We start from the raw sequence: 27,430 nt of genomic DNA, 5'->3' as shown, positions 1-27,430 counted from the left end.
TTCACTAATTTAGCACACACTTTCTGAGTACCTACTATGTTCTGTGTATTTGTCCTGTGGACACTGAAGGTCTTGATTACAACCTCCTAAGAGCATGTGCCTCATGTTTGATTTTCACGGAATAACTGCCAGAGTTGCCACAAGGCAATTAAGCAAGGAGAATGCTTTGTGAATAATAATGATGGGGTGGTACGTGGTGATTATCAGCCTTGCTTCCACGTAAGGATCTCATGCATGGAGATGCGGCCCTGCTGGTGTGTGAGGCTGCAGTGATAGAGCAGAAGAAACGCCGCTCTCTGTCAGGCCGTCAAGGTGGAGCCCCCTTGCGGTGTGGTTGGTCAACTAGCCACTTCAGTTTTTCAAGAGTGAGATCCTGAGACAAGTAAATTGCGTTTTGCTTAAAAATCTATACCAGTGGGACACGTCTTTTTTTTTTTTTTTTCTTTTTAACTCATGCTAATTCTAAGAATCACTCTTTGGCTTTTTGTTGTCATTAACACTTAAAAATGAGTATTAAGTGACAATTTTGTTTATATGTGTCATAGTGAGGTTAAGATACAATTAAACCTTTTAAATTGTGTTCTAATTCCAAATCTGTCTTTTAATATGATTTCCCTTTGGGCTTATAGTGTCTTGATTAATGCATGCATTTTGATTGAATTTATTACACATGTAAATTTAACCTAGTTCCCTTCTATTTCAGAAACAATGATAGGAGCTGAAAGTAAAAATATAAGACATCAGCCCAACCTTGGGGAAAAGTGTACTGAGCTAAAGGAGTAGGATAGACACATAAACACATACATATAACTTAATGTAGCAAGTGCTGAGTTAATGTCACACGCCTTGTGAAAGGTATATAGGAAAATGAGTTTCCTGTAACTTCAGGAAATATCTCCTGGCAGAGGTGACGCATCTTTTGTCAACTCACCAGTAAATATACCCATGAAAGCCTATAGGACTCCAGGCACCAGGGAATGGCCATGAGTTAGGTAAACTCAGATCCAACAGCACCAGCTGAGAACACAGTGAAGGCCAGTGAGGAGCAGAGAAGAACGTGTCTCCCAGGCCCTGGCTGAGCTGTAGGCCTGCTGTGTGGCCAAGGCCAGCTTTTGGCTGCAAAGGTTCCCCCAGAGTGTGATCTCAAGGATGAAAAGAAGGACTTTAGTTTGCCTTACCCGAAGGCCTGCCTCACCTGCCTGAAGGGGGCCCATAATTGTTTCGGTGGAACAACAGACTCTTTTTTTCAGCAATTAGTAAGAAGGTGCTGAGGACTGTGAAAAGGGCATGAGTCTGGAGTGGAGGTGGCATTCCACCTACCAGAGGTATTCAGGATTTGCTGATAGTCTATTGTATCCATAGTGGAAAGCTTTTAAAGTCTTTTTTTCTTGTACTTTGCACAAACGAGATAATCTCAACCTTTCTCAAAAAAATTTTTAAAAAGTCAAGAATCCTGAATAGAAATGAGACGGGAACACTTTAAAGGTGTTAACCGCAATGTCAACTCTAAGGAACGCTGTGCAGCATCATGTCCTTATTCCTCAGGTGAATGTGCCTCAGGGTCACTCCACCTATCTGACTACAATTTTGTTTTGAGAGGACAAAGCTGGTCATGCTGCCTTGCCTTGACATGTCAAGTTAGATTCGTTTTGTTTGTTTGTTTGTTTTTGAGATGGAATTTTTGCTCTTGTTGCCCAGACTGGAGTTCAGTGGTGCGCTATCAGCTCACCACTGCCTCTGCCTCCTGGGTTCAAGCAATTCTCCTGCCTCAGCCTCCCAAGTAGCTGGGATTACAGGCATGCACCACCACGCCCAGCTAATTTTGTATTTTTAGTAGAGACACGGTTTCTCCATGTTGGTCATTATTTGTAGTTATTTGCATTTAACTGATTGATTTCTGCATTTAAAAATTGTCCTATTTAGAATTCCCCTAGGTAGGGCCTTTATTTCAAATAACTTGCTTCTGCAAGCTCCTGTCAATATCATTTCCCAAACCAATCAGGAGTTATGGAAGGCAACACTGAGAAGCTTTTGGCCCTCCTTGTCTCCAGGCCCTCCTAGGTCAAGTAGGTTATCAAATATATATTGTGAATGACATTGTTTCTATTAAAAGATAGATGCTAACTTGTTTTTAATAATTTCACATTAAAGTCAAGACTCACATATACACATGTATACACAATAGTTCAAGTTTGGTAACACAGAAAAATCTGGAGATTCCTTAATTTAATGCTAAACAGTACATTACAGAATCCACTCAAAAAGTATACTGGGTTAAATAGTGTTCCTCCAAAATTCATGGCCACCTAGAACCTCAGAACATGACCTTGTTTGGAAATAGGGTACGTAATTAGTAAAGATGAGGCCATACTGGAGTAGGATGGGTCTAGTACAATGACGACAGTGTCCTTACAAAAAGATAAGAAACACAGAGACATAGACACACAAAAGGAAGATAGCCATGTGACAACGGAGCAGAGGCTGGAGTGATGCATCTGCAAGCCAAGGAAACCCAAGGATGGTGAGCACGCAGCAGAAGTGGGGAGGGCGAGGAAGGACTGTTTCCCAGGCCTTCCAAGACAGTGAGGCCCCGATGACACCTGAATCGTGGATCACTGGCCTCCAGGAACTGCAAAAGGATATATTTCAGTTGTTCAATGCAATCAAGTCTGTGGCAATTTGTTACGGCAGCCACAGGAAGCTAATATAAATACTAAATAAAAATATTTGCATTAATTCATAAAGTCAGTTGAATGTCTGCCTTATTCAAATACAAATTTTGTTTGCTGCAAACCTCAAATAGCCAAACCTCCAGTGTAAATGGTAGAAATTCAGTGATGTATACCCCTATCTATATCAAATGTACAAAAGACAGAAAAATAATACCTTCAGGCATAGAAATAAAATAAAGCCATAAGGACGTGGGTGTTCAATTGAAGAGGGAAAAAGGAAAGGAGGATGCGCACACTCGCAGGCAGCCTCTGTGATGCATAGAAGCAGTCTCCTCACGCGGCTCTGCTTTGTGTCTCACCTAAGCATTTCCCCTGAGCCCACAAAAAGGGACAAGCACTCGGTGGTCTTTTTCTCTGCCCTAATTCAGCTGTGCTGTAAATTCTTGTTCTCTGAGGAAACTCCAAGGAGCATGACCAAGATTTTCTTTCCTTTTCCCTTCTGTGATGTGCACCTGAGCATTTTAGATGCCTGTACCCCAGAACTAACTAGCCACAATGAACATGCCCAGCATCATACCCTCCCCAGCTCCCCTGCCAGGACTGTCCAGTCCAGCTCCTGCGTGCACCCACGGCTCTCCTTTCCCCTCAGAACAGCCTTCCAGGCTCCATGGACACTGACCTTGACCTCATATGCATAGAAAAGGCTCTGGGAGACAGAAGTAACTAGAAGTGGCTTCAGAATGGCCTTTTTCTGCAGTAGAAAGGAACCTGCTGTGCCCCAAGTTCTATTCCTGGTGCCATACTCTTCTGTTCCTTTAAGAATTAAGGAAGTAGGACCTGTCTCATCTCTGTATAGCTATATAATAGAAAGGAATTATTTTTGCAACTTACTTTCTTCATCAGGGTATTATATGAATGAGCACTAGCTACCTTTTATTTAGGACCTACTATGAGCAGGGTATTAAATATTAGCACTTATTATTTTATATCTGTTACATTATTTGGGATTGTTCAATATATTTTGAAACTAAAATTCTTTCAGATACAACCCACTGAAATTATAATAATTAAGCTATCATTTATGCTCCTTCCTTCCAAAGCAGGCCATGGTGGCACAGCACAAACAAGAAGTAAGGTAGTGCAGGGGCCAGGTGCGGTGGCTCATGCCTGTAATCCAGCAGTTTGGGAGGTTAAGGTAAGCGGATTGCCTGAGGTCAGGGGTTGGAGACCAGCCTGGCCAACATGGTGAAACCCTGTCTCGACTAAAAATACAAAAATTAGCCAGGCATGGTGGTACATGTCTGTAATCCCAGCTACTTGGGAGGCTGAGGCAGGAGAATTGCTTCAACCCAGGAGGTGAAGGTTGCAGTGAGCTGAGATTGAGTCACTGCACTCCAGCCTATGTGACAGAGCAAGACTCCGTCTCAAAAGAAAAACAAAAAAAAAAGTAAGGTAGCGCAAGAAATGATGGGTGACAATGTGAAATGTATGTGTAGACATGGACAGTGGCAGTGAATGCATCTAAATTATCCACCAGAAGATTTCATATTTAAAAGAAATCAGCTAAATTAATGTGACAAAGTATATCAGAACATAAGATGAAAGTCCTGGATGAAGCACACTCTACCTCTTCTGATGCAGGGAATAAAACAGAGCTTCCACCAGTGCCCCAGAGATGCCTGTGTGCTGTGGGTGGGAGCAGGCTGGGAAATGACACTCAAGTCCTCTTCAGTGCTACGTGTTACTCATCAGATGGGGGTGCCTGTGCTGTGCTAAGTTCTAAGTACACATTGAGAGAAGAGAAAAAATCTTTGTAGTTTGGCCAGTTAAGTCATACTACAGGCCAAATAGGAACTGGAGCTTGAGGATGAACAGGATTATAATGGGGAGAACAGAGCAAGGAAAGGTCCTCCTGAGTGAAGACTAGCACTCCGAGGGACAGAAGCAGAGTGGAACAGAACTTGTTTAGGTAATTATAGGGGTCTAATTTCACTAAGATCTTGCAAGAGGACAGCTATAAAAACGAATTGGAGGGGGAAATATAGAGTCAGATGTTATACAGCCTTGAATGGAAGTTCTGTTTTGTTTTGCTTTTGTGGTAGGCAATCAGGATTACTGAAGGTTTTTAAACAGGGGAGTGATGTGATTAAAATATAGCTTTTAGAACATTATTTTCCCCCACATTTTTTCTTGAAACATTTTCAGGCAAAGCTATACAATAAAATACTAAAGAATAAAATTCAAAGTAAAACAAAGGAGACATGAGAGAAGAAAAGATAAAGTCAGAATGATGCTAGTTAGTACCATAAAAGGGCTAGCTTGGAAGTTGTGGGCAGGTAGGCTGCGAAAGAAAGACACAGAAGAAAATTGGAAGATGACAGTGATGAGCTAGTCTTGATGAACAAGGGCATCAATCAGGGCAGAGGTGGTAGTAAGATAAAAGAAAGGATGAATTAAGCAGACACTATGAACAAGGAATTGACTGAATTTAATGACTAAAAGGCAAAAAAGACGAGGGCTACTGTGGATCTCACCGCTTCTGTTCATCTGAAGTCAGCTCCAATCATCTTGGGTGTTTGCAGGTTTTAGTGGCATGCCTTTAGGATTTTTAGTTGAATTGCCTCATTATTTTTACTTTTTGCTTAGTACTTAAAGTTGCAATTTTCTTGGCTAAATCCAGACCCTTGAATTTCCACTTGCCCCTATTTTGCCTGTACTTTGTTATCTCATTTCCTGTTGATTACCTATTTGGAAAAAGAGGCTACAGGGCAGCCCTCGATATTGAAGATTCAATTTTCAAAATGGAACCCCAAGTTTCTCATTCCCATGCCCACAACAGATTGGGTTTTAACTCAATTCGTAAGTCGGGGCCCAGCCTATTCCCTGTGACTGAGAGACCAAGCAACGATAAACATGATTGCCCATCTAGCTGAAGCTAAGCATTTTCTTGAGAAACAGCAGGGCTCAGTAAAGATCTAGAGAACCAGGCTTCTTCTTGGAAAAACAGGTGACACTTTCTTAAGCAAGAAGGTGTGGGGTTTCTATGAGGAGATTTGAAGAAGGAAGTATATGGGGGACCTGTGTCTCAAGCCGAGGCAGTACAGGGCCAGGTCAGGAATTTAGAGAGCTGCTTTCAGGACTGACCCTCATGGGGCTCAAGGAAAGTCCAACTTATCTAGAATTTAATGTTTGTCTTTCTTACGTTCTGTTCTGAAAGTTCTTCTCTGTAAAATTCTCCAAACTTAATTTCCTTATGAAACTGTTGTAACACCACAATTTTAGTAATGTAAAGAAACAAACTGTTAAACAAATATTCTCACTATTTAAGTAATAATTTCCAGTATTAAACTTTTGGTCCTTTTGTGACACACACAACATTGTGGTAATAAGAAATTATAAGATAAGTCTTCCTTACAATGCTTAGCAAAAGATTAAGCAATCAAAGAGTTATGCATGATGTGGAATCTGAGTTAATGAAACAAATCCGTGACCTAAAAGATACACACACACACACACGCACATACACACACAGCATCATCCACAGTGCAGCACACTCTTTTGAAGTACCTTGGAGACCAGCATTACCTTTGACAGGTAAAGATGGACTCGGATGTGGTGCCGGGCTCTCTGACTATGACTTGTTCACAGTACCAGTACTGTGATTTGTCACTGGCCTCACAGCGCAACAGCACCTTCTGCAGTTTTCCAAGCGACACTGCTGCTACTTGAAATTTATCAATCTGGTGCAGGAGACAGAGAAAAAACACACAGAAATAACTAGAGTCCAAGGCATGACAAATGCAGGCAATAATAATAGCTAAATGACTGCCAGAAGTAGCACAATACTTTAAAAGAGATAATGTTACTATAGTTAGCATCAAAAGGGGCAATATGGTGAGAAAAATAAGCAAATTGCTTTGTATCTATTAAAAATATATTTCTGGCTGTTTTTTCGCTTTTGCAGTTTTATTTTCTCCATTTGTAGTAGCATCCAGAGTAACAAACAAAGAAATCCCAACACAAAGACTTTTCTCTCGTTAGACCCCTACTCTGAGAAGCAGTTCATTAGGGTATCAGGTTGACAACCACGCAGCTAATGTACAGCACATTTCCTTTCTATGAGTACTGATATGCTTTGAGACATGTGGGACAAATTTTCTTTCCTTCCTTCCTTCCTTCCTTCCTTCCTCCCTCCCTCCTTCAATACATCCTTCCCCTGCACCTTCCTCTGTAGATGAAAATAGAGCACATTCTTGGGTTTGTTGTAAAAGAGCAGCCTGGACTCCTCACTCCTAAATAGAATTGGTTTGTTATATCAAAAATACACTGACATTTCCAGAGAGATTCAGGACCTGAAGTCAGTGCTATACTGATTAAAATAAAAAGAGCTCCTTCACACATTACTTCCTCATAGATTGTTGTTGAGAATAAACGTCCTAAAGTTATCTGAGGAAAGGATCATGAATTTAAGTAAGTCTGAAAAGTTACCAGAAATGATAGCTGACTGTTAGCTACTGCTACTCTATGGTAAAAAATGTGACTCTAGTATCATTTGTATTGCCTATGTGGGGAGCTGTCTTAACTGCTCCCTGCATTGTCACCAGGTTAAATTTCATTTAACTGCTCCCTGCATTGTTACCAGGTTGAGACACGCTACCTGGGTCTCAACTATTGGCTCCATGCTGTTGATGGAAACCTCCTGTGGAGTCCAGACCAAAACCATTACTAGTCCAGTAATGATGGTTCTGTAAACCAGATGATGAGTATTTGTGCATCTTCTCATGTGTGCACAGATCATCTCATTGTCACTGTCCTGCATTCTCAGCATGGCTTTACAAGGGACTTTTCATGAGGCATGTTACCTGTTGTAGCAAATGCAAGTGATGCCCCATCCCATGTCCTCTGGATCCATTTCTAGGACTTTCTAGGTGCATCTGCTGCTTTGATAAACAGTTTAGGTGTGCTCATAGCTTTCTATCTCAATCCCCTGTCTCCTGCTTCTGTGTCTGAGGGCTTCCCCTGGTGGGACAAATCTGAGAGATGTTTCACAGAGTTTCTCTGAAGTTCTCTAGCAAGAAGAGGGAGCCACGGCAGTAACCAGCTCACTAATATCCCTATATTGGCTTTTCTCCTTTCCTCCCTCACTGTTCCCACTCCTTCACTTCTCCAGTGCTTACTGGGATTATCTCCCAGATAAATTACCCTCACCGAAGTCTTTGTCTCTCAGTTGGCTTTGGGACAAACCCAAACTACAATACCTTGAGGTATGGAAAGATAGGCTGAGGCAGCTTTCTGGTCTCTTCTTGTATCTTAAAGTAACTTTAGGTTTGAAGGCAGAATTAAATTGGGTCTGTTACATATATTGCTATGTTTTATTATCGTGCTAGGACACTTAGTAGAGAAAATGACAACTAGCCCAATGAGTGGTTTATGATGTGAGATGTGGCAGGTATGCACAAATTCTGATAATAAAACTCTCAGACTCTTACCACAGTTTCTTGACTACAAACTCTTGAAATTATTTGGCATTTTCATTACATCCCAAGCACTGAGGAAAATAACAGAAAATGTAAAATCTAAAATGAACCATGGAAGAAAAACACTTTTACATCTCTGATTCTAAACTTAAAAGCAGATGCCACTAAGCCCTCACTGTACTCTTCTTTATATACTGATTGCAACTATATCTCCTACCCAATTTTAATTTCAGTCCATAATACACCCTCCCTACTGTCTGGAAAATGCTAAACACAATGATGAACTGAGGAAGATCAATCATGAAGATGACTTGCAAAATCTCAGCAGGTAATGTCCCATGATACAGCACTGCCGCAAAATGATACATGCTAGCAGCCAACTAGCTGGCAGCCAGGGGACATGGAGCCTCTGCCATTTATCCTCAAGTGGTCAGGTGAAAGAGTCTGGGGATGATGCAAAGCCAGCAGGGTTCTGTAGGAGATCACTTCACTGATCATCACTTAGCATAATATTAATAATAATACCACGGTATCTAAAATTTTGTTTCTGCTTAAAATTAATAATTCATTCCTGATAGCAAAAGTTAGGCCTAATTTTGCTTTTGACTCACTCAAAGCAGAACTAGCTTTCCTATTCATTCTGATGAAAGCTTCTGTGTAATCAACAGTGACAAATGTATAGGTGAGCTTTAAGACATCCAGTGTTTCAAAATATTTCACAAACTACAACAGTCTGAGAAACAGCACTCTCTAACTGGTTTAAGGAGTCGTCTTTCTTAAAAATATGTCTTTACATTACATAATCCCCAACCTTAATTTCAGATCCTCAAATAGTACCTTCTCTCCATATACAACAAAATAACATTAACAATATCCTACTGCAACTTCTCAAATATCTACTATATAGAAAGACTTATGTTTGTCTATAAGGACAAAAGGAAATAAGGAGCAGCTTAGGTGTGAAAATAACACAGTTGGACACATTCAAGATGTTTTATAGATTAAAGGTCATTGTGTTATTATATGAAATATGGTATAGTGGCATTTCTATGGCCTTATCTTTTAAAATAATGCCTTGTATCTTTCAAGCCTGACAGAGCACATTCATAAATATTTTCCTTGTCTTTTGAGTTCATTTTTTTCTTTTTCTCACATGATCACTAAATTTTAATATCTTTTCTTTGTTCTATTATTTACTGTTGGTTTAGTATGTCCCATTTTTCTTGCAAGAACAACTTCCAAAACAAAGCACATTAGGAAGTCAGGTCAGGAAAATGTGTTAAAGACGTCTTAAAACTAAAATTTGAAGAGTGCCAAAAACCTTTTAAATTTTAAATCATATATGGCCATCTTCAGAGAGATTGTTAAGAATCTGGGAAATTATTTGTATAGACTCACCTGTCCTCTTTGAAATTTTACTTGCATGTTAGATTTGTACAGCTGTCTGAGGCCAGAGTCTCCCCTCTCCCCAAAAAGACAGAGGAAAACCTCAGACTCCGTCTCTGCATGCTTCAGCTGCCCAGTGTAGACGTCAACCTGGTATCTCACTACTGGCAAAGCAACAGGGAGAGAAAACAAGAGGAAATACATTACCTTGAAATCCATACAAACAGAACCCAGATCCATAGGCTTTCAGGCTATAGTAAAAAAGGAAAAACATATATGAGAATTCCTCTAATCTGGATTTTCTATGTCTATTGAGAGACTTTTGAGCTTTAATTATTTTTAATCATACATGGGCATTTTTACACCATGAGCAAAAGGCCAGAAGGTTTATTGCACTTTCAGAAAGAGAAATAAAAGATTTTTTAAAAGGTTGTTCTTCTATGTATGACATAAGAGGATATTTTATGCTTAGTATTTTAGTGGTAAAGGTGACTGTTATTGCACATTATGTTTAAAGTTTAAAATGACGTAAGGTTTGATGAGGAAAGAAATCAAGCGAGGAGGTAAGCTGGCCCCAGGCAAAGCTAAGGTGAGTTGCAGCCATGGCATTTCTTGTCTCTCACAGCCTCAGCCTTTGTGACTGTAGCTGGGCCACAAGAACAATTTTGAGATTACATTTAATCTAAGATCCACCAGCAACTCATGCTGTGACATTAAAAACGTCACTTCTCAAGAGTAAAACAACTCTCTTAGAAGCAGGAAAAATATTCTGTAACTAAATAGCTTAGAAGCAAATTTAAGCAACTACCAAACAATTTGTCTATGGAATAGATGCTACTGAAGATTAATAACACACATGGAAAAATAGCTTGTCCTCCTTTTACTACAGGAAGCTCACAGACAACATCCCCATCTGCCTGAATCCGAGAGAGCCACACGTTTGCTGTAAAATCTAGGATCTTCTTGCTTTTCGTATGTTGCATGGTCACCTGGAATTAGAAGAAAAAATGACCAAATTGTGTCATCTTCAATGTCTCAAAGAACTTGGAATTCACAATGCATCCCAGGGATTTCAACAGTGTACTGCATACTCTGATGATGGTGATAGTGGTGATGGTTCTTAGTAGTAGTAGTAGTAGGTTGGTGCAAAAGTAATTGCCATTTTGCTATTACTTTTAATGACAAAACCACAATTACTTTTGCACCAACTTACTAGTAGCAGTAGCAGTAGTAGCAGTAGTAGAAGTGCCATCAGTTGTTTATTAGGCAATTTTTATTTGCCACGTATTATGCTAAGTGCTTTATTTTAACTATCTTTTAACCTTAATCAATCAGACTTGTAAAATTATTTCAAGCTTATAGATAAGAAAATGGAGGCATGAAGACTTGAAATGGACTCTAGCAGATTCAAAGCTCTCAATTTCACCTGTGGTAGTGATTTTAAAAAAAAACAACCCAAGAGAACTCGAAAGGAGATCTTCTGTTCATATTAGTCACCAAAGCAAGAATACATCAGAACTTGAAAAAAAAAAAGTGAATGCCTTTTAAGTGTATTTATAACATCTGTAGGCTCTAAATAAACCCCCAGTTGCCACAGACCGAATGCCTACACCTTCCAGCATGCAGGCAGCTGCCTTTCCCCCCAGCCCAGTGAATCCTCCACAGACCCCTCGTCAGCCCCTTTGGTGGCTGTTCCACACAAAGGCCCCTTCCCTTTATCTTCCCCTTCACATGCCAGCAGACTAGCAGAGGACTTCCAGGAATAAGCCCACAATTGTTTGCCTTGCCTCCTATCACAATAGATAAAAATGTCCTCATCCTTTTAAGATTCCAGCTAATCTTCTAAATAAGTCCCTGTCCCTCCTCAATTTCCGCTGCTTCCTGGCCTTAGGAGCAGGTGCCACCATTTCTCAGATGGCTTATTCTTCGAGCTTGCTGCCATAACCCGCTGTCTGCTGTTCTTGCTCTCTTCCAATCCTGCCTTTAGCCTGTTTCAAGAGGGACTATTTTAAAACAGAAATCTGATCATTTTGCACACTGCACACAACTTTTTTTTTAATAGTCCTTCCTACAGTATAAAATCCCAAATCCTCAATACAATGAGCAGTTCATGGTTGGGTCATAATCTTGCTAGATACTTCTCCCTCATGTGCTATGTTCTAGTTGTACTGATCTGTTCATGGTTCCTCAGCCTGGCCACATTCCCTCTCACACCAGTTTTCACATACACTCGTAGCTCTGCTTAGAACAGTTTTCATCCCGACTCATTACTGTGATGAGTCTGCCCATCCTTCATAGCTTACACATAACCTCTTCTAAGGAGTTTTTTGTGAGCCCTCAGTTTGGTTCAGTAACCCTACTTTGTGATCTGCGGCAGCCTCCCCATTGATGATTTAACAGCTAATATTTGACTGACTTGAGGGAAGGAACCATGTCCTACCCATCTTGATACTACCACAAGCTTTCACAAGGCTGTCCTTGGGTCGTTTGTTGAATGAATGATTAAATGAATAACTACGTGAAATGGGTATTTGTCAACACAAGTTACAGACTAACTCAGCATGCCTGATCATTAATGAGTGACGACTGTATCTTTACTTGCTCCAAGCAAGAGGTCTTGAAAAGAACACTGGACGGCTAGAAAAACTGTGACCAAAATCTAGCTCTGGCATTTCCAACTGACCATGAGAAATCATGTAACCACTTTGAATACCGGTTTTCTGGTCTTTAAAATAGGAATAATGACTATCTCATATGGTTACTGTGGATATTAAATGAAATTATATGTAATGTGTAAAACTTTATATAAACTATACAAATACTTCATATTAACATTAGTGAAAAGTATATATGTATACATACATTAATATTAAAAAGGTTAATACAATATATTCTACTGAACTTGGAAATGTTCTCTTTGGATCATTCTTTATTTAGACAAGGGCCAGTGTCTGTGTGGAATTTGCACGTTCTCCTTAAGTCTGTATGGGTTTTCTCTAGGTCCTCCAGTTTCCTCCAACATCCAGAAGCTCTGCATGTTAGAGGAACTGGTGTATCTACATGGTCCCAGTGTGAGAGTGTGGGGGGTGTGCAAGTGTGTGGGTATGAGTGTGCCCTGCAATGGGATGATGGCATGGCGTCCTGGTCAGGTCAGTTCCCGCCTTGCACCCTGAGCTGCCAGGACAGGCTCTGCCCACCCACAAGTCTGAACTGGAATAAACAGGTTAAAAAATGAAGGAATGAATACAAATGATTGTCAAATAAAAATTTGTAACGTCTATAATAATCATACAAATGTACAAAAATAAACAATTAGGGGATGAAAGCACTCAGCGAGTTGCCATGTTTGTGATGGTTTTTGAACTTCATGGTGGAAGGAGGTGGTCCTGACAATTTCCCTTTGCAAACATTTATTCCTTGGTTTAACTCACCATAACTACGATTGCTATCACTCACTGATTGACCAAACATAGGGTAAAACTTTCTTACTTGTTTTCATTAATCTTTATTACATTTATATATAGCTCACATTTATTTCAATGGTTAATATTTGAAGTGTTTTGGACTTTAGAAGATTGGAGATGTTTTTGGGACCAGAAATATGCTCTAGAAATTTAACTCTTGTTTATTTCAGTTAGCCAATGGTAAATTAGTTTCGTTATACTAAGTATTGCTTGAAGTCACAGTTTCCAAGAACCTAAGACAATGTTAAGCGATTACAAGGTCATACTACCTAAAACTTCAACAGGTTCTTCCTCTACATTAACCTCTCCATGCAAATTGGCAAGAAGCCTCTGGTTTCTGAAGCCCCGCCATCCTTTCAACCTTAGAAGAGCCCACTGATAAGAGAGCCTCACCGATTTGACTTAAGTGCAATCCCACTAACACACTGAAAAGCCTCCAAAGTGAGGACTCTGAGTTCCGTTTACCTTCGAAGTCGTGATGGCTCGAAACAGAAAAACAAAGAATCTAGGTAATCTCTAGCAATGTTTGTTTTTATTTTCACAAAATATTTTTTCAACTGTTAAATTAGAAAGAAGGGCAAAATTCCAGGACGACCACAATGTTTAAGCCCAGTTACATGATAGCTAATGGCAGGACTCAGTGAAAGGCATGTGGCAAGTGAAACAAACCTGGATTTGAATTAAAAGACCTTGGTTTATGTCTTTGCACTGCTACTTACCAGATGTATGGCCTTAACCATTAACCACTGAAATAAATGTGAGCTATGCATACATTAAGATAGATTAATGAAAACAAGTAAGAAAGTTTATTTTACCTCATTTTTTGGTGGATCAGTGAGCAACAGTAGTCTTGTAATGGTGAGTTAAATCAAAGATTAAATGTTTGCAAAGTACAAATTGTCAGAAGCACTTCCTCCCACCACACAGTTCAAAAACAAACCATCGCAAACATGGCAGCTCACCAAGCACTTTTATAAAAGTTCCACAAGAGGACCTGTCATCTTCAGGCCCTCATTTGCAAAACTGCCATCATATCTCACCAAGTTGATAAGTGCCTTATGTAATAAAATCAGATTAAAACACCTTTTGGAAAACAGTTTGTAAACTATAAATGATTAGACATAGGAAGTTTTTTCCCAAAGCAGAACTTTCTCAAGAATGGGTGGCAATGTGTCTGGAGTTGGTTCCTTCTGGTGGGTTAGTGGTCTCACTGACTTCAAGAATGGAGCCGCAGACCTTCACGGTAAGTGTTACAGCTCTTGAAGATGGCACGGACCCAAAGAGTGAGCAGCAGCAAGATTTATTGTGAAGAGCAAAAGAACAACGCATCCACAGCATGCAAGGGTACGGAGCAGTTTGCCACTGCTGGCTGGGGTGGCCAGCTTTTATTCACTTATTTTTCCCCTCCCATGTTCCATTTCTGTCCTATCAGAATGCCCTTTTTCAATCCTCCCTGCAATTGGCTTTTAGACTCCTGCTGATTGGTGCATTTTACAGAGCACTGATTGGTGCGTTTTATGATTGGTGAGTTGTACAGGGCACTGATTGGTGCATTTTACAATCCTCTTGTTAGCTACAGAGCGCTGATTGGTGCATTTTTATAGAGCACTAATTGGTGCATTTTACAATCCTCTTGCTAGCTACAGAGCACTGATTGGTGCGTTTTACAATCCTAGCTACAGAGTGCTGATTAGGGCGTTTTACAATCCTCTTGTAAGACAGAAAAGTTCTCCAAGTCCCCACTTGACCCAGGAAGTCCAGCTGGCTTCACCTCTCAGTGATACTTAGGAATATTGTAAAAGAGCTTGATTTCAGAACATCTAAATTTTCCAAGTTAACAGTAAGAGGGCGGTTTTTGTGCCTAGAAGTAAGATCACTTCTTTCCAGATCCACATGCTAGCTATGTAATATGGGAACTGCCTAGTTCTCAAAACCTCAATGTTCTCAATTAGGATTATGATAATATCTACCTTTCTGTGGTATAAACATTAAAAGTGATCAGGTATACCCTGAGTGCTCAACACATGTTTACTGTTTTAAGTAATAATAGTATCAAAATTAATCTCAGAGATTGGAGATCAGAATTCTTAAAAGTTATTTGGGATTATGGTTCCTCACTCTTTAACATCCTCCTACAGAATGCACAGGAAAACTTCAGCCAAACGTTCAGTTTTCTATTACCAGAATGAGAAATTCTATTCCAATTCTCTGACTCCTACTGTACTTGGGACAGCTGACCACGACCATCTGGGAAGACAACTAACGGTCTCCTTTGGCTCTCCTACCCTTAGCCAATCTGAAGTAGCTTCTCCTGCTTCCTCTCTCCTGGGCCCCTCCATGAATTCTCTAGCCCATCAGTCAAGGAGCTCATAAACAAAAGGCAAAACCTCTAACTTCAAAAAAAAAAAAAGAAACCTCTAAAGCTTTGGAATCCCAAAGCTGTCCTCTGAGCCAGGTCTCCCACTCATCCCATCCTCCCAAGAAAGCTCTCCAGCACTTCTAGTCTCCTGGGCCTCTAGATCACTGTGTAATCCTTGCCTGCTTTCCCTAAAATGGCTCCTATTCTGGTTCTTTGTACCTCAAGCAGGAAATTTTAAGAAAAAGGAGGCCATTCCTCTCTAAACTATAGGGACCAGCACTGTCCCAACTCCTCTTGAAGGCTTTATCTTTTCTTTCATGTCCTCCCTGAGCCCCTTCTCTAACTGTTCTTAGTGCCTGCCTTTAATGTCAACCTAGATATCAATGGAGCAAGGATCAGGTCCAGTGGGTCAGAAGGAGGGTCATCACTATGGCCAGAAGACTTGGGGTTGTGAGGGCAGAGTGAGCCACCTGCCCTCTGCCATAGCCTCACTCCACATCCTGAATAAATGTAATTAATAACCAACAACAATTGCCACCATCTATATTTGTATTCTACTTTTTTTTTTTTTTTTTTTTTTTTTGAGACGGAGTCTTGCTCTGTCTCCCAGGCTGGAGTGCAGTGGCACGATCTCAACTCACTGCAAGCTCCGCCTCCCAGGTTCACGCCATTCTCCTGCCTCAGCCTCCCAAGTAGCTGGGACTACAGGTGCCCACCACCACACCCGGCTAATTTTTTGTATTTTTTAGTAGAGACAGGGTTTCACCATGTTAGCCAGGATGGTCTCGATCCTTTTTTATAAAATACTCTTCACAAATTTTATTTAATCCTAAACAAAATAAATAAAATAATCTTATCTTTTCTTGGAGGAGAAATGATATAGAACCAGAGTCAACAAATACTTTCTGAGAGCTATCCATGTGGCCATTTGTCTACTGAACACTGGATGTAAGATAAACACTAGATAGAACACAAATAATACATTAGGATGAGAAAGGTTTAGAAAAAAATCCTTTTAGAAATCCTACTCTGAAATATCATAAACCTTTGTTCTATAAAACAAAAAAAAATACTTCTACTCTCATTACAGTTTCCATATACACAAAGCTTTTTCTGAAAAAATAAAGGCAAATAGTCACCAACACGTTTGTTGGACACAAAGTATTTACAGTACTCTATAAGATCTGATACTGGGGATGGTGGATGGGGCACTCGTGTCAGTCATTACTATTTTCTTTGTATAGCCAGAAATATGAAAATATAATAAGGTTTAAATGTGTTCATAGAGAACATTTTAAGTGTTCTTGCAAATCAGACACAAAGTCAAAGCTTGACTCTAAATGTCCTTATTTCTCATCCTGTGCCTTGTGATAATACCCTATTTGTTACAAGGACTGTACAAGGGGGACCAACTATGGTATTTACAACTGACTGAGGGACTATCAAATACCTGAATTTATCTTTGGTTCAAATAAGCTGGCACAACTTTGAGAATGTTTCTATAAACTACTGGAGTCTTTTGAGATTAAACATTTGCCTGGAGATTTTGTGAAAAGAAGCTGGTGCTTCCTGCTGTTCACTGAACTAGAAAATCCTCAAAAACAAACTATTTTTCTTACTGCATTTCAGAACTTGCTATTTCCTTTATGTGGTTCTTTCTAGAACCCTGAAGTGAAGAGGTAACTGGAAATGAAAAGGAACTAGAAATATTTATGAGATACTTTAAAACTTCAAAAAAATAATTTTTTTTACCTAATTTTTTTTACCTAATTTTGCTAATCTCAGGATTGCCTGGGGCTCATATCAAGTAGGTTACCGTATCATATTAACCAGCAGTAGGTTAAAATAATAACAAATTCACCAAAACCTATGACCCACTTCAATTCAAAGACTTAGAAGAATCAAAAAGCTTCAAGAGAATTCCTACTCTATTTGAGTCTATTTATCCAGAATGTATAGCAAACATGTGCTGCAGAGGCAGCCCAGACATTGGAGAGAGCATTGGCCTTATCTCGCCGGTAATTCTGCGTGAATGAGTCAAACCTCCAAGACTCTCCAGGCTATATATTTGAAACAGGGTCTCACTCTGTCACCCAGGCTGGAGTGCAGTGGTACAAATCTCAGCTCACTGCAGCACACCCAGCTAATTTTTGCATTTCTGTAGAGACAGGGGTCTTCCCATGTTGCCCACGCTGGTCTTGAACTCCTGGCCTTGGGCTCCCAAAGTGCTGGGATTACAGGCATGAGCTGGGATTACAGGCATGAGCCAATGCACCCAGCCGTACTTCACATATTATAAATATTTGTTAAATAAACAAAATGTGTTTTATTTATTCATTCATTCCACAAATGTTTAACATCTACTACATGACAGGCAATACTCTAGGAGTTGGGATTATAACACTGAATAATACAAAGTTCCTGTTCTCAAGTCACTCACTTTCTAGTGGAAGTCAGACTATAAACAAATATAAAATATCAGATAAGGGATGTGTTATAAAGAAAATAAACCATGCTGATGTGATCAAGAGCAAATGCGAGCTCCCTTTAGACTGTATAGCAAAGGACCTCTAAAGCAGGAGAAGACCAGTGTGGCTTCCACAGCATGAGAAGGGGACGAGAAAGAGGTGGGCAGGGGACAGATTACATGAGGGGACATGATCTGACTGATGTTTATAAGAGATCACTGGCTGCTCTTTGAAATCTGGATACTGAGGGGGGGAGAAAAAGAAGCTGGAAGGCTATCATAGGAGACCTTTACAGCAGAGAGAAGAGAAAAAATTGCAACTTGGAGTGAAGTGATGGTAATAAGATGGAGGAAAAATAGACAAAATTGAGGTATGTTTCAGCAATAGAGTCAGCAGGAGATTCCGGAGGGATTGGATTTTGGAGGGAAGGGAAATAAAACAATCTAGGAAAATTCGTAGGGTTCTGGCTTATATAACCAGGTAGACACTGACACCATATTCTCAGATGAACAAGACTAAAGGAGAAGCAGATTGGATGAGGGAATCAAAAAGGTCTGATTATGTTTCATTTATTTTTTTCACTTGATATTCACAACTTGTGAGATACCAAGTACCGTTGAGCCCTATTTTACAATAAGAAAAATCTAGAGAAAAAGTGATTTTTTAACTTTTTAGAAATTAAACATCTTTCAAGTCTTTTGACTTCAACTCTAAAGTTTATTACCTCAATTTGAAAGAGTCAAAGTCAATTCCAGAGAATAAAAAAAAGAAAACCTAAGATTTAAAAACAATTATTAGTTTTATTTAACAGCATTTGCTAACATGTATGCTTATCTTTCTTTTTTCAATATTCAAAGTTAATTACTATCTGTCTATGTTCAGTTATAGCCATCTTGTTTTGGGTAGAAGCTACCCATTACCTGAAGTCAGTATGATGACCTGGATTAATATTCTACAACAGTGTTTTGAACGCTAGACAGTACAGTTGGTTAATGTGTATTAATATGGCTGAAATAGCAAGTCAGACCTTCACTAAGGCCTCTAAAATATGATCAAGGAATAAAAGTTTAAGATTCTGAATGACATCACATGACCCACCACTAGATCAAAAGCCCCAAAGCACCAGAGTATCATGAAATGGACAGGTGTTCCCTGCTCAAAATGCTATGTCAAAAACTAGGTTTTCACCCATTTTAATTTGGGACACTGGGAATGATTTCAACAAACACTTGTTTAGAAACAACGGCTTCCCCCAAAGAAAAGCATTCCATAAGTGCTTGCGTTGTTATCACAAGATGAACAATAGCTATTGGCTATAAATGGTTGATCATTAATGGGGGGAACCCTTATGGCATATGTCCTAATAATGACAGACTTTCAGGTTTTCCAAGTCCACAAAAGGCAGCCTTTGGTCATTGTAAAACCAATCATTTTCTTTTTTGGAAATAGTATTTTCTTTTGGCTTTCAGACTGAAGCATCATCTGGTATTATTCTATCAATACTAAAAAGGCCCAAAGCCTTGACTTTTGCTTTAGCTCTGATACAAAACTGCCAAATATGGGTACTATGAAAGAGTCGATATGGCTGAGAAAAAGTGCACTGATATTAAGCTTCAAAGCCAAACTTTATGTTGAGGTAGATGAGAAATAGAAAAAGGGTGAATTTCCAAAACCATTTTTTCACTGAAACATGCATTCATTTTCCTTGAAAACAAACAAATAAACAAAGTGCTTGGGAAAAAAAAAGGAAAAAGAAACAGCAGTGTCTTTATCACATAAAATATTCAGCATTTTGTTTTAATTTCCTAAATGAATAGGAACAATTTTAGGAATACCTTCAATAGAAACTAAAATTCATTTGCTGAGCTCCCCCTGCTGATTTACAACAGCAAATATTAGTTGTTTCACAAGAGAACATTACCATAAAAACTCATTCTTGTTTCTTAGAAACTTAAAATTCCTGGATTACTTTTAAAAATTTCAACCAAGTCGTTAAATACATATCCTAAAAATAGCTGACTGGAACAGACATATGGTGGTACTTACAATGTCTGAATTAACATGTTAGAATTCAGTAATGAGAATGTAACATCTAGGTCAGGTTACCCAACATTTCTGCTCAGAACCTGAGAAAAGGGAGAAATCAATTTAATTCTCTCCATAAATCTTTTGGAAGACAGATGTAGAGACAGCATGTGCCATTTTCACTGGGACAATTACAATGACAACTTTATGGATAACTAAGCACAATCTAGTTTATAGTCAGGTTAATGCTGGATTGTGTTCTTTGAAGACAAGAACTGCATCTTAGTCATGTTGGCATGCTCAAACGACCAACAGAACTCTTCCAACTCTTATCAACTCTTCTAATAATACTTGATAAAATACTTTGAATACGAGTACAATTGTTTTCTGAATACGAGTACAAATGTATACTTTTATACATCTGTGCTATTGTTTATTTTAGCACCAAAGTTCAAGGAGAGACTTGATTGCTCTCTCCCACCCTGACACACTGAAATCTATGTATTGAAAAATTGCCTTGGTCCTAACCTGTCTTAAAATATAAAGTTAATTTGACTAGCATGGTCCATGCAACATAAGAAAAGGGAAATACTGATTAAGAAGACTATATAAAAGACATAAAGATTACTGAATTTTGCCACTGAGCAAATGCATGTGGAGGAATAAAATTTTGTACTGTATAGCAATAAACTTCCAGTGTATTTGTGAAATACTGAGAGAAGAAATAATGACTGGAGTTTAATTATCACACAGAAGATGGTAGTCATCTATACAGATTTTTTTCTATATGCTTGAATAGGGTGGCAAAAGATGGTAATAAAATATTTGTAGGTCTATGTATTTATCAAGTGACTCTACCTAAACAAGGTCAAACGGCTTGTGTCTGACAAATTCCAGTCTATGTAATCATCCTTCAAACACAAGGAAACTATTACAGCTTTGCAAATAGACACTTTGCCTTTTACTGGGGAACAAATTATTTTACATATTTAGGATGCAATATTTCATAACCTTCCCTTCGGGGCTCTCTGACCCATGTCCCCACTGTGCACTCAGAGGCATCACCTAGGCTCCCTAGGGAGCTCCCTTGCCCTCTTCCCCTTTTGAGTATAGGCCTGCACTGTGGCTTCTGGACAGATTACTACTGGAGGGAACTTCCTCCACATGCAACCTTGTCACAACATCACCTAATAAAATATGTGTGCTACTGCCTCTGCACCATGGTCATATCGTTTTCCTAAATCAAACCCCAAATGCCTCAAACCCCTATAGTAATGCACAATATTCCTTTCATAGAATGTTAATAGATTTTACCTGAAAAATATGACCCCATGGTGAATTTAGTTTTGGAAATGCTGTTAAGCAGATTTCCCTACCACAGGGCATCCCAGAGCCTTTACTATATTTATTTGCATTGTGACTCTCCAAGAGAGGAATGAAAAACTCAGTGTTTCCAAAACTCATGTGGGAAACTCAGTGTTTTCCACACTGGAAACATTTATCGGGGAGCATCTTGGGAAAGCAGAAGCATGGCTGGCTTTTTACATCACGGGAAGTGGCCTCAGGGCTGAGGTAAATGGGCATTAGTGGGGAAAGTAACTTCTTTGAATGGCTCACATAAATACTGGTGTCTAAAAACCATTCTCCACTAAATTAAACTAGGGCTCCTTGAGAAATAGGTAATTCCAGGGCTAGGGAAAAGAAAGTGCTAGATAAGCCTGAAATATCTTTTCAAATCAGAAAGTAAAGAAGTCCTCATAGAATGGACAGTGACATGTGAAAAAATATAGGGGCTTACAGGAAAAAATGAAGGATGATTTCAGCATCAAAGTAAATTATGTTAATAAAGATTAATCCATCAAATAAAGTAAGAATCTGCAAGTACACGCTGGTATGAATAAATAAATGAAATTTTGAAATGGAGAGAAGGAAGAAGTTCTACCTTGTAGTAGAATGCCAATTAATAAATAGAGAAATAACAATAGAATATAAAAATCACCATTTGGCCACCATCACAGTAATAACTGACTAAGGCAAAAATCATCAATGGATCCTAAAATTAGTGGGTAAAAATTTTATGGTGAATATGATATTTACATAGCCAAAGAATCAATGGACATCATGTCAGTAAATATTTGTCAAATGATTAAAACATACATATAAACACACAAACTATATATATTTTAACAGGGAATGGTAAAGTAGATGTGGTGCAATCTTAACAACTGGGAATCTGAGTGAAATTTGAGTTCTTTCTTCTATTCTTGTAATTTTTAAAATAAATTTGAAAGCACTTCACAATAAAAAGTAAGGTGTAGGAAAAGTCCCTTCTCTTACATTGCTTTGGTAATGACAGTTTCTAGCTGCTCAATTCAATCAATTAATTAATGTTCTACCCACTTTACTTTTCACAGAAGCCTTTACCACTGACCAGAGGAATGGATGATGCCTCCCTTGGTTCCCAGGACTGAGTGCTCCTTCCTTGGACAGCTTCTGCTGGGGATGTTTTTTTCCTCCAGTTGAAGAATCACTACATAGTGATGTTGCTATACCCCTCAACCACTTTTCTCACTCACAGGCCTCAGAGAAAGCACAAGCCATGCTATTGACTTCAGGCCCACTTAACTCATGGGTAAGTTTCTTCTAAAATTTTAGTTCTGTCTCACCTTTCCCAGTAATTCACAGGCACAGAGCTTGTGATTTTACTACATTTGCAGGTTCCATGGTTTTTGCATCTTCTTAAAAGGTCATTGCTTTTCTCTTCTTAGAATTCTTTCAATGCTACTAAATAGAAAACTTTAAAGTCACCAAATGGTTTCCTCAAATCCTCCATATCATCTAGCATAATGCAGGGCATATATTAGGTGCTAAGTAGATATTTCTTGCCTTACTGACTGGAACATGTTTACCTGTTCCTGCACTATTAGAAAACATTTCATTATATAGGCATGTCCTAAGAAATACTACAATAAACACCTCAGCAAAATTAACATTTTTCTCAATTACTTTTATTATACAACCAAAGATACAATAATAAAAATCATAGATAAAATTAAGAAACATTTAAAAAGAAAGAAATATTTTGCTAGACTCTATCAGTGGTATTCCAAATTTTAAACCTGAAGCATTTTGGAATAACATATCATGTACTGTAAAGGAACCAGTGACAGATACAGTATTTAAAGCCAGAAAGCAAAGATGTTCTATGATTCAAACCATTTCATCTGACTCCACTATAATCTAGTGCTTCCATACAGAAATCTCAAGGCTTTTAAGAGTTTAATTACCACCTATTTTTTAAAATAAACTTAAGGCCCAATGATAGTACTTAAGATCTCAGTCTCTGGAGTCCAACATACAATAAGACCATTTACTGAGGAACCTCAGGCAAATTACTTAACTTGATCGAGCCTCAGTTTTCTCATATGTAAAATAGGATATTAATGGTACCTAAATCAAAGAGCTGCTATTAAGCAGAAATACAGTGGTATTTGTAAGGTAGGTGGCATATGTTAAGCACTCAACAAATACTCATTATTATTATTATTGTTATCACTGCCATGATTAAATAAAAATAAAAAATAAAAAAAACAGGATCTTAAAGTGCATACATAGCATGATTCAATTTCACTAAAAGGGCAAAGCACATATAAACATATATATATATATATATAAATACACACATGTATTTATATGTACATATTTAAGGTATTTATACATATGTTTTTATATATATTCATGTGTTGTTTAACAATGGGGATACTTTCCAAGAAATGCATTGTTAGGCAATTTCATTATTGTGTAAACATCACAGAGTGCACTTACACAAGCCTAGATGGAGTAGCCTACGACATACCTAGGCTATATGGTATAGCTTATTGATCACAGGCTACACACCTGTGTAGCATGTTACTGTACTACAGGAAATTGTAACACAATGGTAAGTATTTACGAATCTAAACATATTAAACATAGAAAAGGTAAAGTAAAAATAGAGCATAAAAGATTAAAAATGGTACACTTGTATAGGGCATTTGCCATGAATGGAGTTTGCAGGATGGAAGTTGCTCTGGGTGAGTCAGTGAGTAAGTGGTGAGTGAATGTGAAGGCCTAGGACATTACTGTACACTACTGTAGGCTTCATTAACAATGTATACTTAGGCTACACTAAAGTCATAAAAAATATTTTTCTTTTTTCCATAATAAATTAAACATTTAATTTTTAAAAATCTTTTTGACTCTTTTGTAATAACACTTAGCTTAAAATACAAACACACTGTACAGTCATACAAAAATATTTTCTTTCTTTATATCCTTATTCCACAAGCTCTTTTTTTTTTTTTTTTTTTTTTTTTTTTTTGGTGAGGCAAAGTCTTGCTCTTGTCCCCCAGGCTGGAGTGTAATGGTGCAATCTCAGCTCACTGCAACCTCCGCCTCCGGGATTCAAGCGATTCTCCTGCCTCAGCCTCCTGACTAGCTGGGACTACAGGCGCCTGCCACCAAGTCCGGCTAATTTTTGTATTTTTAGTAGAGATGGGGTTTCACTATGTTGGCCAGGCTGGTCTCGAACTCCTGACCTCAGGTGATCCATTCCGCTTCGGCCTCCCAAAGTACTGAGAAGACAGGCATGAGCCACCGCACCCGGCCCATAACCTTTTTTTCTATTTATTTTATTATTATTCTTTTTAAGACAGAGTCTCGCTTTGTCGCACAGGCTGGAACGCAGTGGTGTGATCTTGGCTCACTGCAACCTCCGCCTCCCAGGTTCAAGCAATTCTCCTGCCTCAGCCTCCTGAGTAGCTGGGATTACAGGTGCGTACCACCACGCCCAGCTAATTTTTGTATTTTTAATAGAGATGGGATTTCACCATGTTGGTCAGGCTGGTCTTGTACTCCTGACCTCGTGATCCACCCGCCTTGGCCTCCCAAAGTGCTAGGATTATAGGTGTGAGCCACTGCGCCTGGCTCTCTACTTAATTTTTTTTTTTTTTTTACTTTTTAAGCTTTCTTGTTAAAAATAAAGACATAAACATACACATTCACCTAGGCCTGCACAATGTCAGGTTCACCCATATCACTGCCTTACACCTCCACATCTTGACCCATTGGAAGATATTCAGGGGAACAACATGCATGAAGCTGTCATCTCCTATGATAATAATGCCTTCTTCTGGAACACTTCCTGAAAGCCTGCCTGAGGCTCTTTTACAGTTAACTTTTTGTTAATAAGTAGAATGAGTACACTCTAAGTGATTAAAAGTATATGGCATTATATGTATATATAAAATATATTTTTATATATATAAAATTATGTATATATAACACACACATCCCAGTAACAGTTGCTTACATTAGCAAGTATTATGTACTGTACATAATTGAATATGCTATTCTTCTATACAACTGGCAGCACAGTAGGTTTGTTTACACCTGCATCACCACAAATACATGAGTAATTCATTACAAAAGGACATTACAACAGCTATGACATCACTAGGCAGTAAGAATTTTTCAGCTCCATTATAATCTTATGGGACCACCATTGTACATGCAGTCCATTGCTAATCAAAACATCACTATGTGGCACATGGCTATATTTTACATTGATATTTACACATATATATGTGATATGTGTGTGTGTATGTATCTATATCTATACAGAGAGAGAGAAAGCATATGAGCCTGCAAGGAACCATGAAAGAGATTCATAGAAAAAAGATATGAAAAAAAATGCACCACCAGAGTGGTCATCTAATGATCAATGAATAACAATTCATTTTTATTCTTACACTTCACCGTATTCTTCAGATTTCTATGAAGAGATTACCTTTGCAAATATAACCATAAATATGTTATTTAAAAAAAAAAACCTTTTGCAAGAATGAACCATATTTGTTTAGAGTGTTATGTCCACAAAAATTTTGTTCACATTATTTACAATACGGATGGTCCTCAACTTAACACAGTTCAACTTACAATTTCTTGAGGTTATGATGGGTTTATTGGGAAGTAACCCATCATAAATCAGAGAGCTCTGTATGACCTATGATGGGTTACAGCTTCTATTGAATAGATGTCGCTTTCACACCATCATAAGTCTAAAAATCTTAAGTCAAACCATAGTAAGTAGGGAACTATCTGCTATGTCACTGGCATTAAATTCATTTTTTACTTAGGATATTTTTTATTTACCATGAGTTTACAGAGACATAACCCCACTGTAAGTCAAGGGGCACCTGTAATTAGGAAAGTACCATTTTCACTGCTTTACATAGCCTGCTTGCTTCTTTTCATCAGAGAATAACTATGAAGAAAAAAATAAGTGACATGATTACCCTCTGCAAGTTCCACTCGGATTGCTCACTGGTTCCATCATGTCCTATCCTTATCTTATATATGTTTCCAATGCTTCTTATTTCAACCTGAATGAAATGCAAAGGAGAAAAAAATTATCAGAATTTTTTAAATTAAGCACATTAAAAAATTCTTTCTTTTTACACTAAATGCATTTTTTGTTCCTAATAGTTAAAAAGCTCTCAGGAACTCTCTCAGAGTCTAGAAATGAAATGCCCTCAAGAAACAATCAGTGAACTTCACAGACACAGAGTATGAGACAGAAATATCACGAGACTTGACTAAAAATATGTGGAAGGAGTCAAATGAGAGAACAGGATGAAGAACACACATATGCTCAGTTCTCTGACTACCACACATTTCTCACTGGAAGCCAACACTTTCTGAGTTCCAATGACAGAAAGATGGGCTTGTATTTTAAGAAATTAAAAAAAACAATTTTCACCAAAGAAAAGCTAAATATGGTGATTTCTACAAGCTTAAGAAAAGTGTGAGTCTAGAACTTCCTTGTACTCTGAAAATCCTGTTGTCTTTGATGATACCTAGGTTAAGATATAGATGTTCTACATTCAAGGAAGAGAAGCAAGCCTGCCCACAGAATATGGGTGCTGATTTAGTTTTTGATGTGGCCAAAGAGTATTTGTTAATCCAGGTAGCATTGTGGAGAACTGGCTTTGGGAATCACTTTTAGCTCAACTGGAAGCCTGGCTGTTGTAAACGGAGTAAAATACGTTTTTGTAAACTGAGTAAAATATGGTTTTTTTACTTATCTTCAATTTCTTTATCTGTTGAATGGTCACATAATGCTTTTTGCATAAAATTTCCAGTTCAACTAAATAAATGTATATTAAAACAATAAACAATGTGCAAGTCCACAGGTATGCGAAGATGAAAATGACGGCACAATCTCTAACTTGGAGAAATATACAGACTAGCAAGGGAGACAGACTTATAAGCAGATATTTTTAGTATAATAAAATATGTCCAGGACACTGAACTGTGAGGATTTTTTAAAAATGTAATATACCACCTTATTGCTTAATGGCTTCAATAATAGCCATTGTCATTATTTCTACTACAGGTACCAATCTACCTCTGCAGACTAGAGATATAAAGAGGCAGGCACTTGCATATTATGTCTGACTAGACATTGCCTACCTATGGACTGGACCCTGAAAGAGCTGGGACAGTCAAATCACCCAGAAACTATCAGAACTCCTCTTTC

General features: G+C 38.4%; 1 protein-coding gene across 1 annotated transcript in view; it reads right to left on the bottom strand.

Moving 5' to 3' along the window:
• Positions 1-27,430, bottom strand: part of RP1 (RP1 axonemal microtubule associated) — a 341,437-nt gene that overhangs the window by 118,569 nt on the left and 195,438 nt on the right. Inside the window, exons 21-24 of the mRNA XM_063669462.1 lie at positions 26,187-26,273; positions 10,392-10,524; positions 9,548-9,699; positions 6,258-6,412 (exon numbers count right to left, since the gene is read on the bottom strand). Coding sequence (XP_063525532.1) covers positions 6,258-6,412; positions 9,548-9,699; positions 10,392-10,524; positions 26,187-26,273 — 527 coding nt within the window. The remainder of the gene's footprint in view (positions 1-6,257; positions 6,413-9,547; positions 9,700-10,391; positions 10,525-26,186; positions 26,274-27,430) is intronic.

The sequence above is a fragment of the Pongo pygmaeus genome, chromosome 7 (genome assembly GCF_028885625.2).
Source record: "Pongo pygmaeus isolate AG05252 chromosome 7, NHGRI_mPonPyg2-v2.0_pri, whole genome shotgun sequence".
NCBI classification, from domain to species: Eukaryota; Metazoa; Chordata; class Mammalia; order Primates; family Hominidae; genus Pongo; species Pongo pygmaeus.
This window is presented reverse-complemented; position numbering and strand designations above follow the sequence as displayed.